Raw genomic sequence first — 17,705 nt, 5'->3', positions numbered from 1 at the left:
AAAGAAGGTTTAGCGGTAAGTGTAAATAAAACAGTAGGGGAAAATAGGAAAAAGAACAATAAGGAACAAATATTGTCCTTTGAATGTTTCACAGCCCGGTAAAATATTTACAATTTTCTGTTATATTTTTTTTTTATTTTTTCTCTGGGAGAATATGTCTTGTCTCTCTCTTGTCTCACAAACCCTGTGTGGCATTACCCTTTCTGCCTGTTTGTTTGTTTCACTTTCCTGTCAATACAATGAGTCAGACTGCTTCACAACCATCACTGAGAGGAGTGGGTGTTACTGAGTGAGATGAATTCACCATTCAGCAGGAACTTTAAACAGACAGCACATCATCCTAATCTATAATCCATTGATCCAGACCTTTCAGCCTTGGCTCAGTAGCAGTTGCTGGTATCTTACCTTGTATTCTGAAAGAAAGGAGAAAATACCGTATCACTGAAGCTGGCCTGGGTTCCATTAATAAATACACTGACTGTTGAGCATCAGGAGGGGAGGGAAATCAGAAACAAAGAGAAAACCCTGGGTATAAGCAGATTTGAGCTTTACAATAGGCTTACCTCTGATCTGCCAATTAACTGCATTGTTGCTGTCATACTGGTAATAATCTGTACCCACACTCCCAGGCTGCAAGAACAGAACAAGAGCTGTTAAGCACACATCGACTGTGAAGATGTGTTTCACACTGATATAAAAGGAGAAGATCAAACTAACTACACAGAAGGCTATAAATATTCAATGATATAAAGCGTACCACTTATCAATATCAGGATCTTTCCTGCTGGCCCAAGAAAGTAGATGTTTACAACTACGTCTTTACAGGCTCTCTGGTCAGTGAAGGACTTTGCCATAGCTCACAGTAAAGTGAGTGGCCATGCCAATGTTAGTCTCTCTCTCACACAACCACTCATTACTACTCACCCTGTTTATTCCATTTCTGCCATAGCCTGGCAACGAGGATGATTTGGCAATGTACGAGTCTGACAGAAAGAAATATAAACAAACAGCCATTAACAAGCACACAAATTATGCAAAGCACCAGCAGAGGAGGTAGAACAGCTAAACTGCAAGCAAAAGTAACAGGGACATTGATAAAAAAAATTGTACTGTTACAGCTTAAAACACTTTTGTTACAAATCTCATCTTTTAAAGACTTAAAAGCTCATGCGATCGGCTGAAAATTGACACATTTTGTTATTTCTTTGTACATCTTGTAAAAATGACCTTTTAAAAAGTAATTTTGAATGAGATCACCTGAAAACTTAAGAAGAACAGTGCTTGTTTATTGGAACTAAACATCTGAATAGTGAACAGGACCCCAGCCAAACAGTACTTCTATCAGCCCAAGGTTAGGACTTATAGGCAAAGTCTGATGCCATGTAAAACTTACAGTGCCCATAAAAATTATTCACCCCTTAGATATTTTACCCATTTATTGATCTTATAAATCAATCATGGTCAATATAATTTGGCTTTTTGACAAAAAAAATATTACATAAACCATCTTTAATGACAAAGTGTAAACAGATTTCCACAATCTACCATCAGTTAAACAAAAATATGAAAGGTAAAATAACTGACTGCATAAATACTCAAGTGACTGACCTAATCTAACAGAGGTCCAGCAAACTGGTGCTAAAACTGGTGATAAAATGAGCATCACAAAGAAGAGTCATACAAACAGCTGGATTTGGATGGTACACTGAGGAAAAGGGTGGGGGCTGAGGAATAAGTGGTGCGCTTTGTTTTGGTCTGAGACTAGGGCTAAAGTGGGACATCTACTAAACATCTAATCTAAATGTAGCATATTTTATTTTGAGTAAGTCATATTGTCAACATAATATCAGGGGATATAGCTTTCAGCTGGAATTCATTTGCATTTGTTTACTTAAAGCTGCATTTACTTTTAAAATGTATGTGCAGAAACTGTCTTTACTGTCTGTATAAGGACAGTGAAGAAAAAGATACAGGAAAATGTTTGCATTAACTTTCAGTCAAAAATCATACACATTAGTGGTTTGTATGAACATGTGCAGTATATGTGTAACTTTAGTTAAATGAACATAAAGGGATAAGGACAAACACTAAACTGAGACAGTTTATAGTAAGGAAATAAAAAAGGCCAGCTGTTGGGGGACATTAATAAAACATCAGCTATGTGAGATACGCCCCCCACAGATTCAACATACACTCAAACCACCATGAAGACCTACACATTGTATGAAATATGAAGCAGTATGGGCACAGGCAGCATCAGGCCACCCTTGTTAAAAATGCATGTGTGTGTGGCACTACACTTTGTAATATTAATGGACTGTGGGTTGCCTTATTAAATATGCTGAGATATGACCCATAATGTATAGATGTTATTTTACCATAGCTTTAAGTCAGCGATGATAACAGTTATGTGAATTCAGCAGAGTTTTACATTGACTAGGAGGTGCTAGTATCTCACAATTAGTGAAATGGGGATCACATTAGTGCTGTGAATATGTCTCAAGTGATTACAGTATAAAGGCCTTTTTCTGGAGGGTCAAGTCAGCGGCTAATCAGTATTCCTGACTAACATTACACCATGAAAACAAAAGAACACTCCAAGCAACTCAGAGAAAATGTTTCTGAAAAGTATAAGGCAAGGGATGGCTACAAAAACATTTCCAAGTCCCTTAACATTCCCCAGAGTTCAGTAAAATCTAGCATCAAGAAATGGAAGGAATATGGCACATGTGTAAATTTGCCTAGATCAGGCCATCCCCACAAACTGAGTGACTGTACAAAAGGGAGACCAGTGAGAGCGGCCACCAAGACACCGACGACTACTCTGAAGGAGTTTCAAGCCTTAGCAGCTGAGATGGGAGAGACTCTGCATCACACAGTTGTTACCATGGACCTGGACCAGGAAAGGCTTTATGGGAAAGTTGGAAAGAGAAAGTCAAAAATCATATCAAATCTCTGCAAGAGTTCACCAAAATGCATGTCGTTAGGAGTCCATGGTCATAACGATAAAAGTTATTTGGTCTGATGAGACCAAAATGGTTCTTTTTGGCTATCAGACAAAACACTATGTTTGGCAAACACTAAACACTACACATCACCACAAACACATGGTGTGTTTGCAGCATCATGCTGTGGGGATGCATCTTGGCAGCTGGCCCTAGATGGCTTGTAAAGGTAGAGGGTAAAATGAATGCGAAAAAATATAGGAAAATCCTGGAGGACAATCTTATTCAGTCTGAAAGAGAACAATGACTTGGGAGAAGATTTGTTTTCCAGCAAGACAATGACCTGAAGCATACAGTAAAAGCTACACAGAAATGGTTTACAGACAACAAGGTAAATGTTCTGGACTGGCTGAGTTAAAGCCCAGATCTCATTCCAATAAAAAAAGATATGGCTGGACTTGTAGCAGTTTTGCAAAGAAGAATGTGGTGAAATTTTCAGTGTCCAGACGTGCAGGCATGATTGAGACCTATCCACACAGACCCAGTGCTCTGACTGTAGCCATAGGTGCATCTACTAAATACTGACTTAAAGTGAGTGAATATTTATGCAGTCACTTATTTTACTTTACTTAGTTTTATTTAATTGACATTGCTTTATAGAAATATGATTTCACGTTCACATTGAAGAGTTTTTTTCCCCAATTTTTTGTTAAACAGGCCAGATTATATTGACTATGACAGATTTATAGTCAACAGATTATTATTCAATATCAACCAATGAAAGGGTAAAACATACAGGGGGTAAACACTTTTGACAGGCACTGTGTATGTTTTAAAGTAAAACCATAACCATTTAGTTAACTAAAAAATACTTTAATAAAAAACAGTAAAAACAATATAATGGTTGGGCATGTAGAGTGCTACAGGTTTGGTGTATGTGAAAGGACTGAATAGAAACTTCTAAATTATGAGGAAAACTACGATTTGAAAAATAAACTATGGCTGACTACCTACAGCTGAGCTGCTCTACGAGAATAAGTCACATTTAAGAACATCTCCCTTACAGTTGCTTTTATATAACCAAATGATTTCATCTCTCCTTTGATGCCTGTTTCTGAGGGAAACCATTTGTCATATTTAGAACAAAAATTCAAGTGAACGGCTCCCCTGTCCAGTAATTCAACTGCTCTGTAAAGCTCAAGGCAACTGGTGCATAAAATGCACCCATGTGACAAACTGCTGAGTGAAAATTGTAGCTCCAATAAAATACAAATTGGTAAAAATCAAGCTGACAGTGAGAGCATAATGTGCTGGTGTAATCTACTTATAGAAACAAATAAACACAGTTTTAATAGAAAATGCTAAACTCTTTAAACAAACCCCATTATAGGTCAATTGTTTAGAGGATTGTGGCTTCATCTGTGTTTCTCATCACCAGCCTGTTCCAGTAGTTATCACCAGTGCAACAACATGATTCTTTTTTTCTTTTTTGTTGGTATCCCTCCAGCATGGTCACAGCTCTCTTGTAACCATTGGTAACCACCAGCATCCTCTGGGACAGCTTAATCTGTCATATGCACTGATGCACTTGAAACAGCAGGGGGCAGTGTAGCTACACTGAGTTTCAGACTCTCCCTTATTTCTGCTCTCACTATCTTCACTCTCAACTTCATTACTAATTCTTCTAATGCTTTTTGCACTTCTCCCTCAGCCCCCTTTCTTGGCTGTCTTGCTCAAACCACGATCTCTCTTTTTCTTTTTTAATTCAGCCCAAATTACACCAAACACAGAGGCTGTCAAATAGTCTTAATGAAACAACATTATGCAGCAGAATTCTGCATGCAGGCTAGCTAAAAGATGCTCAACAATAATACGTTTTTCATCCATAAACATTTCTCTTTAATCAAGAAATTAGATTTGTGAGCAAAGTTTGCCTTGATGCCAAAAAATATAAACACCAAATCATTCCATTTAACAACTTTATCAATATACAAGTGCCGCCATACAATGACTGTGCAATTTAACCCTCAAAGCAAAGGTTTAAGCCGAGAGAACACAAACTGCATAAATAGTTCACAAAAGTGTGAGTAACTTGACATGCTCAAATACTTGTTCACAATGAAAAGTGTGTGAACGTGGTTTGTGGAACAGATGGCAGAGGGGTTGTGGTCAGTGATCCTGGATAAGTACTTCTGCTAAAGAAAAGCTGATAAACACAGGCGTAAGCTACAGACCCATTCATCTTCCCACCTGTAACCCACAGAAAAGAGGTGTGTGTGTCTGTGTGTGAGAGATGATAACATCTCCCTCTCTAAGATCTGCCTCCGTCACAGCAGAAGCATTTAGGATGAAGGGGATCAGAGGTAAAACAGCCTCGCTGTGTCCCCGTCCCTTTGAGATGACCCCAGAGATCAAAACACACTGATGACCACTCACTGCTGTCTGCACTGTGGAGCGACCTGGGAGCTGAGGGACAGTAAAGGCAGAGGGAGGGGGAGAGATAGGGGTAGACAGACCAAAGGAAATCACACAGGACAATGAATCATTATTACAATCTTGACATCCTTTAATAAAATGTCTAACAGAATGCTGCTGTCTGATTATAATTGAGTAATTAAGTAGTGGAATAAAAATGGTTACTTAATGAGATGCATCCCTTATAATAAGGCTTTAGAAAAAATTCCAGTAACAACATGGTGGTAAAATAGAGAACCATCAAACGTTTACCTAAAAACCATCTGAACAGAAGAAGAAGCAGAGCTAAGGCTGAAGCTAATAACAGTAGCTGCAATAATGACAGCTGCTTGAGATCATACGATTCTAAGAGTACTTTCATCACTTTAAATGTTATGGCTTTAATATTGGAAGGAAAAGTAGAAACAGCTTGATTTCCAGATAAAATGAGCATCACAAAGAAGAGAAGCTGGATTTGGTTGGTACACTGAGTAAAAGGGTGGGGACTGAGGAATAAGTGGTGTGCTTTGTTTTGGTCTGAGACTAGGGCTAAAGTGGGACATCTACTAAACATTTAATTTAAATGTAGCATATTTTATTTTGAGCAAGTCATATTGTCAACATAATATCAGGTGATAGAGCTTTCAGCTGGAATTCATTTGTTTTTGTTTACTTAAAGCTGCACTTACTTTTAAAAATGCATGTGCAGAAACTGAAACTCTGTATAATAACAGTAAAGAAAAACATAGAGGAAAATGTTTGCATTAACTTTCAGCCAAAAATCATACACATAAGTGTCTTGTATGAACATGTGCAGTATGTGTGTAACTTCAGTTAAATGAACATAAAGGGATAAGGACAAACACTAAACTGAGACAGTTTATAATAAGGAAATAAAGAAGGCCAGCTGTTGGGGGTCATTAATAAGACATCAGCTACGTGAGATATGCCCCCCACAGATTCAACATACACTCAAACCACCATGAAGACCTACACATAGTATGAAATATGAAGCAGTATGGGCACAGGCAGCATCAGGCCACCCTTGTTAAAAATGCATGTGTGTGTGGCACTACACTTTGTAATATTAATGGACTGTAGGCTGTCTTTATTAAATATGCTGAGATATGACCCATAATATATATTTTTTATTTTACCATAGCTTTAAGTCAGCGATGATAACAGTTATGTGAATTCAGCAGAGTTTTACATTGACTAGGAGGAGTTTGGCTGGTTTCAAACAGGGTGAAACTAATACAGATAACACTAAATGATCCACATATACAGGCCAGTCAAAAATTCACAATATTTCTATTCAGTAATTTTCAAGCAAGTGTCAAATAGTTCAAACATACCGAGTGACACCACTGACAGTTATAGAAACAAGAACAGGTGTTCTTTAAAAAATATATATTTGTTGGGGCTTGGCATTTATTAGCTAGCTGAAGAGAGACAGGAAACATGGGGAGAGAGAGCAGGGGAAGACATGCACCATCAGGCACCAAGACCAGGAATTGATGAAAGAGAATAAATGCCTCAACCAGTGCTTTGAGGACTATAACCTCAGAAAATGGGCATCTACTTCACCAACAGACCCAACCACAAACCCAGTGCAAAATATTTTTTTTAAAAATTGAAAACCAGAACTTGTCTGATACACTAGGAAAGATCATCAATGACTTTAAGTTATGGCTCTGTACTCACAGGTTGCTATTACTGCTACAAAGTGCAAAGGTTCTCACAGTAGCTTTAAGCTAAATTCTAAAATCTTCACAACGACATGTTGATTATGACAGTGATTTTCAAACAACTTTCGACCAAGGCATGCCTAAGGTCAAAGTAGAAGTAGAACCATTCTAGCAGCATCAACAAAGGCTGTTACAAGAAAATGGTAAAAGGAGGACCCCGGTCGGGCATTGCGGAAGAACTACATAATGTGGAGAAATGTACACATGCTTTAAGGCTTCAACGATATTCAAGCTCCTTAAAATAGAAACAGTGGACTGACTTTAAATCCCTTCACAAAATGTGAAGAAAATGGACTAGCATAATAGAGGCAAAATAGACTACTGTTCTCTGACACCATGCTTTGCTTTCTATCTTTGTTTTGTTGATACTGTAATAAAGGCATATAAAATCAAGGTTAATAACAAACAAGTAAATGAATAATTGGTCAACTAAATGATTCAGTGTTTTCATCCTCGGAGAATTAATTTGGCATTGTTTACCTGCAGGGCAATGCATGAACCATAGTGAATTTCAGATGCATTTAAAAGAGCCCTTGATTTCATTATTAAGAGAATAAAATGAACGGTTTAAAAAGCAACTGAAATGTTATGTTTCAACAGTGTTTAGCTTTGTTTAATACATTATGCTTTAAACAATAAGACAGGCCTTTAAGTCTGAATTGACCCTTGAACTGACAGGGAAATTAGTCAATCAAGACTCAAAATGCCTACTGACAACACAGTCTTTCTGTAACGCAGAAGAAAGAGACCTAAAGAAAACATTTAAGTATTTATCAGAATAAATCTCAATACACTCTTTAGTTTCTGAGATATTCAGTTAAAACCACAGATGTGCATTCCAAGAAAAAGGGGCAAAAAGATCACTTAAGTCGGGATGATTGGCATGAAATTCCTGCAAAGAGTTCTTGAGATTTTCAGTTGGGACCAAAACGATGAACCAGCTGACATCGCAGTCCCTACGCTTTGAGTGCTAGCGAGGCTTTAATCAGTTAAGGGAAATTAAATCTATTATTCAGTTAGAGTTTGTGTCACTTTTATGAAACTGTGGACAACTTAATTTGGAATAATCCTCATCTGAAGAATACACTGAGGTATATTTGATCTGAACGCACAAATATACCTCCGAGCATTTTTCTAATCAGTGTAATACCACATATAAACACTGTAAAGCTCCAGTGATTCTGCAGCACCAAACACCAACATCATCCACCTCTCTCAGTCTGACCAGGCACGTAGCTCATCTCCCTGCACCGCTCTCTGACCCTGATTTACCTCTCAGTTTCATGTCATACATCTTCTGTGAACAGCTCCAAATTGCTTCAGCTACTCTCCCTTTCCTTTTTTTTTTTTGAATTTAATTCACTCTCTATCTCGTCCCCTCTCTCTCTCGCTCTTCGTCTCTCCTGTTATAAAGCCCACTCTTTTATTCCTATCCAACCACCACCTAAACACTCCGTCTCTTTCTCTCACCAGGTCTCTCCATCTCTGTCTCAACCTCACATGTGCTGAATGCAATGAGGAGTGGAATCAATGGGAGAGTTAATACAGAAGTGGGGAACTCCCCCCACCATGGCTTGTTCAGCATCGTAAAGAATTTCTGCTCCTGTAAAGGTGAGTATTCATTCACCATCCTCTGATCTCTACCTCTAAAGCTCAGTCTCTCCCATAACCTCAGCTGAAATCTGATCCTTGTTTTGGTCTTTCTCCTTAATAAATATTAACCATATTTGTTAATCATTTTAAAAACAGGCCTACTAGAATTGTTCTTCTTTCTTACTGAAAACCCCTGACAGAAAGTCAACCAGCACAACACTAGCAATACATGCTAGCAATATCATAAAAAACAAGTACAGAGAGGAATAAAACCAGGTGCCAACCGTAAGTGTTGAAAAATGAAGCCAATGCAGATATGCAAAAAACAGCGATTCCTCAAGCCTCCACTTGAGGCCGAGGAGTCACATACAGTACACACCCCAAGTTTAAATGACAAAATTGAGCATGTTTACAGACGGGTTAAAAAAATCATGTACAGGATCGATTTCTAGATATAACTTGTTCATTTCGGTTTTGAGAACTAACAGGAGTTATTCATAATAGGGGACATGGCTAATAGGCACATTGTAGCTGTTTAAAGCCTGCCTAAGCTCTTTGCCTGTTGCTAGAATGACTGAAGAAATTATTTATATGGTGACTGACATGGATTGGCTTCAAAAGATGGCACCAGTAACTAAATGGTATAGTTACAACAAACATGGCACACATCCTCGACTTCAGACTTACAGCCGTTGAGGGATGTGAATCCCAGATTGTTCAGCGCCTCCTTGCTGCTACAGCGGGAACTGCGTCCACTCCCCCACAGGTCATTGTCGTAGCAACCTGACCGCGCCTTCATCTCTTCCTTTAGGATCATCCTACCAATTCCCTGAAGGGGGGGAATGTGGGAACGGAATAAAGGATAAGAGAAGGATAGACAACATTTTACTTTGAATGTTTAGATTGGAGCAATAAGAGTTTGCAAAAATGGTAATAGTAGCTGAATGACTACAATGGACTGAGGCTGGATAAGACAGGAAAGTTAATGGTGTTGCTTGGATGGATAGAGATAAACATGAGGTGAAAGAAGGATGTCCAGTGGGTGAGGCTGAAAGGAAGCATTTAATTAACCAGCTAATTAAATATTAACACACATGCTGAAAATATGAGAGTGTGAGAAGCAGGAAGCTGTCTACTTCCTACCTTGTTTATGTTATGATTCCATCCATCCTCCTCTCCTCCAGACGAAAACCTCCTCACCCTTGGGACTGAGGGAGAGGGAGAGGGAGAGAGGCACGGTGGAAAAACTGTTGCATTTGGTGTAAATACAGAAGCATTTGTTACAGAAAAAAAGAGGAAAGTACCTTTTGGAGAGCCAGTATATGGGTAGTAGTTGGAGTCTGGGTGATAAATGTTATTGCAGTTGGATGTGGAAAGCCGGCTTGAATTGAGGAGGTTCTCATTGGTTTTACTCTTATTGACTGTCGGAGAGGTGGATAAGTCTGAAAAATATTAAGAAATGAGAAACGTTCTAGTTTTTTTTTTTTTTTTTTTTTCACAAAAAAAGAAATAATGTCCCAATATTATTTTCCAGACCACTTGGTATAAAATTTGCTCAGAGAGAAAAGGGCAATCATGGTGTGATAATGGAAGAAATTAGTTGTTTAATTTTAGTTCAGAGACCCTTTGTGTCCTTTTGTGTTTGTGTGCAGGAATAGACAGACAAAGTAGTACATTTACTTACATTGAGGGTAGATATGACACAATGGGGTGGGGGTGGGGGAACAAGCGAGGGGAAAGAAAACAGAAAGGAGGTCAGAGAAAATGTCATGGGATGTGATACACAACTTTCAGCAAGCAAGCAAAAACTGGAGGAGGTAGACAGTGATGTGAAGCAAGCATAACACATCAAGACATGAGATAAATGTTTAGTACATGTGTGAGTAAACACTGAAATTTGAGATCTGTACAGAGCTTTGTCATTGTTAAACAGGTATAAAAAGAGAATGCTACCAAGTGATGCAGTGGATTCACAAATTACACTTTTAAACTATTGACAGCCTACATTGGCACTGATCAAAAACATTAGATGCGACCATTTTTTTCTGTCTTTGGCAGAGAATTTCTCATTTATTCCTCTTTCAAGGCTGATAAAGGTTTCAGCAGGCAAAAATCGAGACTTCAAAAGACCCTCAAAGCCACTGTGTCACTACAATGTAGTCTTTCATCCTTATCCATAATGGGAGCATGAATATAATGGGTGTATTTTTATCAAACTTCTTGAGCATTTGTTTTCTTTAAGATCAGAGCAGCAGTTTTTAAATCATTTCTCCATAATCCCACAAGTCGAAGTAGATGGCTGCTCAAAATACGCTTTGATGTGCTTACAAGGTTTCTGCCAGTTAAAAAGAAGTGTTGCTATGTTGCCAACTGTTTTGCTCATGGTGGACAAGTGTGTGAATCACAATTGATAATACAATAAAGAGTATGGAGTTTTAAAGTGTAAAGATAACAAAATATACAAAAAAATTAATAGATTGATTTACTGATTGATTTTCAAAAACAACATTTTAATGGGATATTTAAGTCAGGTCTTGCTTGTAGGTAAAACTACAAATAGTTTACACACAGCAAGTAACTAGCAGGGCCAGAAAGTAACTACTTACATTTACTCTTGTACTTTACACCTCTGTTGACTACACAGTAGCACTTAAGAGAATACATCCCAAAACAGCTGTTAATCACAGTGAAAACTTAAGTGTTGATATTAACTTATCTCCATTTTGAGTGAAATGGTCTCAGGCGTTGGACTTATTTGACAGTGTTAGTCCACCAGTGTTAGCTCAGCTCTCTACCCACGGTGATTTCTAACCTGGGGGGATGTGTGGGCATGGTTTTCCATCATGCCCTTGGGCATTGATTCCTGCTGGGGTTCTTTTGCTCATGTTTCTGGTGGATTGATTGTTGTTTTTATGTGAGACATATTTGCACCATGAGTTAAGTTTTCCACTGAGTTTGAGTTCCCGTCTGTGACTTTAGGTGCTCCTAGAGGATGCATAGTATGCATTCTTGATCAGGTTGACTTGTCTTGCAGTGAGGTAAACCCTCTGCTTTGTTCTTCCTGGAAGAAATCCATCATGCCACACATTTTCAAGAGTTACTGCAGCTCTGTTGTATTGTAAAATATTTAATGCTGCAAAAGTGCAGTTTAACTACATGTAGTGTGGGCTGATATGGTCACTTTTGAAGTGTTAAATTTAACTCTATATGAGTTTAAATAAAACTTTCAGTTTGCTTTATTATAGAGGTGTGACTTTACCTGAACAACCTGGTTGGAGATCTGTTATCTTGTTGTTCTTGCCAATAAGGAAAGATCATAATTTACTGTAAAACTCCTCATTATCTACTCAGTACCTTTTTATTTTACTTGAGCAGATTTTAGACCATTACCTTTACTTAATTAATTTTGAACCAAAGTAACTGTACTTTTACTTGAATTTAATTGTTGTGTTCTTTTCCACCTCTGATAAATAGCCAGTGAATCACAGCTGGGCACAAAGGCTAAGCTTATTATGACCATCGTAAAGAGAGGAAACCAGGCACTCCAAGCATGAAAAATGCAAAAAAAGAAAAAAGCTCTAATTCTTAATAATAATGGCCAAATCAAAAAGCCAACATGATAATGTACATGATAACGTACAAATTAAACCTAACCTAAACAATAAACCTTCTCACTTTTTTCCTCCATCATAAAACCTACACATTTCCTTGTTTTGACACATAAAATACTAGATTTGAGGTTCAGCGCAGTTTGACTATGACAAACAATATGGTACTAAAACACTGTTTATATTCATGATTATGCTGTATAAATGATTCATGCTGTAAATTCAAATCTTTCCTCAGAGCTCAGATCATAGACTGCTGTCTCAGACTGAGAGAGAGGGTTTGTCAGCGTTTTGTAGCTCAGCGTAAATCATCCAGAGGTGTTTCTGAGGAGCTGTATCTCTGCCTGGCCTGCCATCCGAGCTCTGATGGATCACCTCCACACTCACAGTCTTTGGCAGCACTTCTCAAAGTTTTACTTCACATCTTGAAGCATCAATGGAATCTATAATCTGGCCTGGATACTTACAGCTATCAGAGAGTCCTGCTCTAGTCCTCGTCCCTATTTAGTTTGTTTATTTAGGTTGTAGAAAGCTTACAGTGAGTTTTTATTTATCTCAGAGGAGATTTAGGGGATTATAAGGGATGCTATGTGAATGCCACAGACTTAATTAGGAATCTAGCGATCTATCTTTACCTTTACTATACCAACAGGGAATCCTTCAATACGAGACAATCTTATTTGTTCCAAAGGGTGATTCAGGTTGTATTGATATAAAATGCGGTACAGTACTCATAATTTTATATAAATATTATACAGTTGAAATTTCTCTAAATTGACTCATTTTCAGAAATGTTGATAGTGCCAGTGACATTTACTCAATCAGTTTGAATTTGAGTATCAAGTTACATTGTGTTTCTAAGCACTTCACAAAAATACACTTTAATCATCTGACTAATTCAAATAAATAAAAAACTTTTGTCAAATATGTTTTGAATGACTTATCAATCATCAATAAAAGCTGAAGAGTTGTTAGAGATTGTTTATTTTATTCTCCATTTTTAAACTTTTCAGTTTATGGTTTAGAAAACACAGACATGACATGCCTTGTGACAGCTTGCAGTTTTTTCCCGTCTTCATCACATGAATTAAATTTTAAGTTACCATCAACTGATGATCTGATCTTTCAGAAGCTATTTTCACTATTTTAATGACTTCTGCCCATTATATTTCTCGGCATATCTTTTTCCACTGATTATACTTTTTACTTCAGTGAAATAGCTGGTTAAAGCCCACTACCTCTGAGATTTTTTATGCAAAAGTAAAAAGCCAAACAACTAAAACAATATGTCATGAAATATACTGGAGTCAAAGTTGTTAAAACTTTTATCTTTTGAGCAAAACTTTGAGTGCTTTTTGAAAAACTGTTCATTGCCCATATTTAAAAGGACAATCAGCTTTCTGCCACACATATGAAGCAGCCTTTGACTGAGTTTTATTAAAGGCTTCATCTAGGTGCCTTATCCCTTTTTTTTAGGATGGAGGCCAAACAATTCAGGTTTTGGAATTGTTTTTAAGTTAAACTTTTACTTTTAAAGCTGAATATTAAGCTTAAAGGTGACTTTTGTACTACTTTACTCACAACTTTATCAACAAAGTCCTTTAAACTTACCTCAGGTAAATTATATTCTACCGTACTATATAGTATTTTTAGAGATTCAGAGCATTAAGGCCAGGGCACTGACACAGTGACTCGTTAGTTAAAGAAAGTTGAAAAGTATAATTTAAGAGAGTATTTAAAACAATCTGATCCTCTGCTTAGATTAACCACTGGTGCTGTATAAACTGGCCATTGATAAAGTGCTGCTGCATTAAGACGCTGAAGTGCCTTCACTTCCTCTGAACACTTTTCTTTGAAAGGAGCTGGAAGGAGAGGACTGAATGCTGTCAGAAGCACCAGATGTGAGACAGACCAGAACTGTAATTGAGATTTGGCTCAGATCTTCTCTCTGACTGAAGAAGGTACACAACAGTTGCCTTCCTGACAGGAGGACGGGCTTACAAAAGCTATAAAAAGCACAACAATGTGAGGATTCAGCTCACCTTGTCTCTTATAGATGGGGGCTTTTCTGTAGATGTTGGTTTCCTCAGAGGCTGGGAAGAGCAACGAAAACAAAATCAGTGTTTAAGGAAAAAAAGGAGGGTGAGAGGAGAGAGGACTAATCTAATTCATCCCCTCCCACTGAATTAGTTGTATACATTTACAGTCTCCTTAACCGTAAAGCTGACAGCACGGGTAATAAACTGCTATGGCTGAGACTGTGCCGTGCATCCAGACATCCTGACTGACGTGCAGGGAGGCTGATTAATACAGAGTCACAGGCTTATTACTGGAAAGAGCAGCAGATGGCAGAGGAATAAAGAAGAGGGAGGAGAGCAGTTACTGGGTGGAGAGATGGAGAAGGTGGGTGGTGAAGGATAAACAGGAAGAAGAGGAAGAAAGCTAGGAATTATAAGAGCAAGAGGCACATTGGAGCTCTGATTAGGCTAAGTACAGTATGTAGTTCAAGAAAACCACTTAGAGAGAATATCGGAATAAGAACATGAGTCATAAAAAAACAAATAAGGCAAAAAAAACCTTTAAAATCCTTCTAAATACAGGACAGAGTGTGCTATAACCCTGCCAAAGTTAGAGCTTTGACTCCCAATGGGCCTCAACTCTAAATTTGTATGCACCCCTGATACTGTGAGGCACTTTGGATAAAAGCATCCACCAAATACATTTTGCTCAGTGTTGAGAAGCATGAAGGGAGTGCTGTCGCAGGGCTGGCAAGGAATAACAGTCTGAGGAAAGCCGGGGAAGAGGGAGAACACGCAGTGAGAAATGGACTAAAGGCAGGCGGAGGGGATGATGGAGGGAAACCAAAGCTTACAGTGTGAAGACGACAGCTTTTAAAAGTGAAGGGAACAAAGACAGAGTGAAACACTCTGGGAGGAGGGCAACATTACCTTGATGAAATGAGGGGTTGATGCAATGTTTAAATAAACTGAGCTGGGACTTGTTAGATTAAAGTGGCCATATGTTAAACTACAAAAGGTGCAGCTAAGTGAGATAATTCATATATACCCCTTCAGAGAGCACTGAGAATGTCTGTTTAATTCATTATTGATGTTAAGACCCCATCGTATATCAAAAGATTAAAACATTAAGGAATATGTGAAAATGTGTTTTTTATTTCCACTCTGTTTGAAGTTAAACTAATTGGATAGCTAAAATAATTTCATGATTTTTTCAGTTATATTTCTGAATAATATATTGAGTGTTAAATAATCATAAAATATATACAAAAATAGACAATTTCTAACCAAACCAAACCAAAGTCGTCACTATATTTCTCCACATAAAAAACAGCTCAACATACATGTCCATTTATATCAAACTGAGGGATGCAGTAAATACTTACACATTACAGGCTCGTGGCAAAAAACTTTTTTAGACTTTTTTTTGACAAACAAAAATAGAAGTTCTTGAACTAAATTCTTCTGCACTTCTCAAAATATTTCATGATCACAACATGTCATTTATTTAATAATGGATATCATATAATTTTGACACTACATGATCTTTTAGGTTTGATAAAATACAGTATCTTATTATTCGAGGTACGTGGCAAAATGACGTATGACAGGATACAGGGCTGGAGATACACTATATTGCCAAAAGTATTCACTCACCCATCCAAATAATTGAAATCAGGTGTTCCAATCACTTCCATGGCCACAGGTGTATAAAATCAAGCACCTAGGCATGCAGACTGTTTCTACAAACATTTGTGAAAGAATGGGTCGCTCTCAGGAGCTCAGTGAACTCCAGCATGGTACTGTGATAGGATGCCACCTGTGCAACAAGTCCAGTCGTGAAATTTCCTCTCTCCTAAATATCCCACAGTCAACTGTCAGTGGTATTATAACAAAGTGGAAGCGATTGGGAGTGACAGCAATTCGGCCACGAAATGGTAGGCTGCATAAAATGACGGAGCAGGGTCAGCGGATGCTGAGGTGCATAGTGCGCAGAGGCCGCCAACTTTCTGTAGAGTCAATCTCTACAGACCTCCAAACTTCTTGAGCTAATGAAGAGTGTGTAGAGTGCTTCATGGAATGGATTTCCATGGCTGAGCAGCTGTATCCAAGCCATACATCACCAAGTGCAATACAAAGCGTTGGATGCAGTGGTATAAAGCACGCTGCCACTGGACTCTAGAGCAGTGGAGACACGTTCTCTGAAGTGACGAATCGCACTTCTCCATCCGATGGACAAGTCTGGGTTTGGCGGTTGCCAGGAGAACGGTAGTTGTCTTACTGAGCTGACCTATGGCTAAGTCCCGCCATAAAACGCAAAGACCCAATCACAGTATGTATACCACTCCAATATACTCGGACATCGGCTGCCTGGACGCCCATTGAAACGAATGGGAGAAAAAAAATTAACATCTGCTCTAAGGTAAGCCATGTCGTATTTGAGGCAACATATTGTGACTTTGCTGGAAAGAAATATATCTTTAACATCTCTAACGTTAGCTAAAGTCAACCTAACGTTAGTTTCTAGCTGTATTGTTCGGTGTGTCACGTTGTTTACTGGGAGTTCATTGGCATTTTCTGTTCTAGTTTTTGTTCTTTGGTGATTGTACATCATTGTTAGCTGTTGTCCAAACCGCTCTAGTTAAACTAACATTAACTTCTGGAGCTTAGCTTCATGAACTTATCTGTAAAAGCCGAGATAACAAAGGTCAGCAAACGTTATGCTGAATGATTCAATGTAAATACTGTAGCACCAAACTACCGGAGAGACACTCTTGGTAAAGATGGTAAAAAGGCCATTATATTTTTGACATATTCTGAGCCAATAACCTTGACTTCAGTGGCACTTTGATGCTGATCCTCTATCTTGTGGTCTGAGATTGTGATGGCAACGAGATGCGGTTTATCACGTTTGCACTGGGACCTGTAAATTTTGGCTTGTAACTGAAGCTTTTATCGACCTTCTCGACAATAAAATGATTAATATATTCCTCCAATGGGTAGTTTAGACCCTTTTGGTGACTTCTAGATGATATGTGATCTTTCTGTCTCCAAAAATCATCAAAGGCCTCCAGTGAAATGTCTCCTATTGTGACAACTGCAATAGCATGTTTGTGAATGTTCATTGTTTGTCCGAGTGAGCGGAGGGGGCGTGGCTTAGCCATAGGTCAATTGTGCCAAGTGTAAAGTTTGGTGGAGGGGGGATTATGGTGTGGGGTTGTTTTTCAGGAGCTGGGCTTGACCCCTTACTTCCAGTGAAAGGAACTCTGAATGCTTCAGCATACCAAGAGATTTTGGACAATTCCATGCTCCCAACTTTGTGGGAACTGTTTGGGGATG

General features: G+C 38.3%; 1 protein-coding gene across 2 annotated transcripts in view; it reads right to left on the bottom strand.

Moving 5' to 3' along the window:
- LOC121518803 (actin-binding LIM protein 3-like) overlaps positions 1 to 17,705 on the bottom strand; it is a 72,092-nt gene that overhangs the window by 2,734 nt on the left and 51,653 nt on the right. For both annotated transcript variants that reach the window (XM_041801425.1, XM_041801426.1), the window contains 8 exons: positions 14,391 to 14,441; positions 10,045 to 10,182; positions 9,884 to 9,948; positions 9,428 to 9,569; positions 5,382 to 5,411; positions 925 to 983; positions 564 to 630; positions 406 to 413 (listed from right to left, as the gene is read on the bottom strand). In XM_041801425.1, the coding sequence (XP_041657359.1) occupies positions 406 to 413; positions 564 to 630; positions 925 to 983; positions 5,382 to 5,411; positions 9,428 to 9,569; positions 9,884 to 9,948; positions 10,045 to 10,182; positions 14,391 to 14,441 (560 nt within the window). The remainder of the gene's footprint in view (positions 1 to 405; positions 414 to 563; positions 631 to 924; positions 984 to 5,381; positions 5,412 to 9,427; positions 9,570 to 9,883; positions 9,949 to 10,044; positions 10,183 to 14,390; positions 14,442 to 17,705) is intronic.

This window comes from Cheilinus undulatus, linkage group 12, assembly GCF_018320785.1.
Source record: "Cheilinus undulatus linkage group 12, ASM1832078v1, whole genome shotgun sequence".
Taxonomy (NCBI): Eukaryota; Metazoa; Chordata; class Actinopteri; order Labriformes; family Labridae; genus Cheilinus; species Cheilinus undulatus.
Note: the sequence above shows the minus strand (reverse complement) of the source record. Positions and strands in the feature narration are given on the sequence as shown.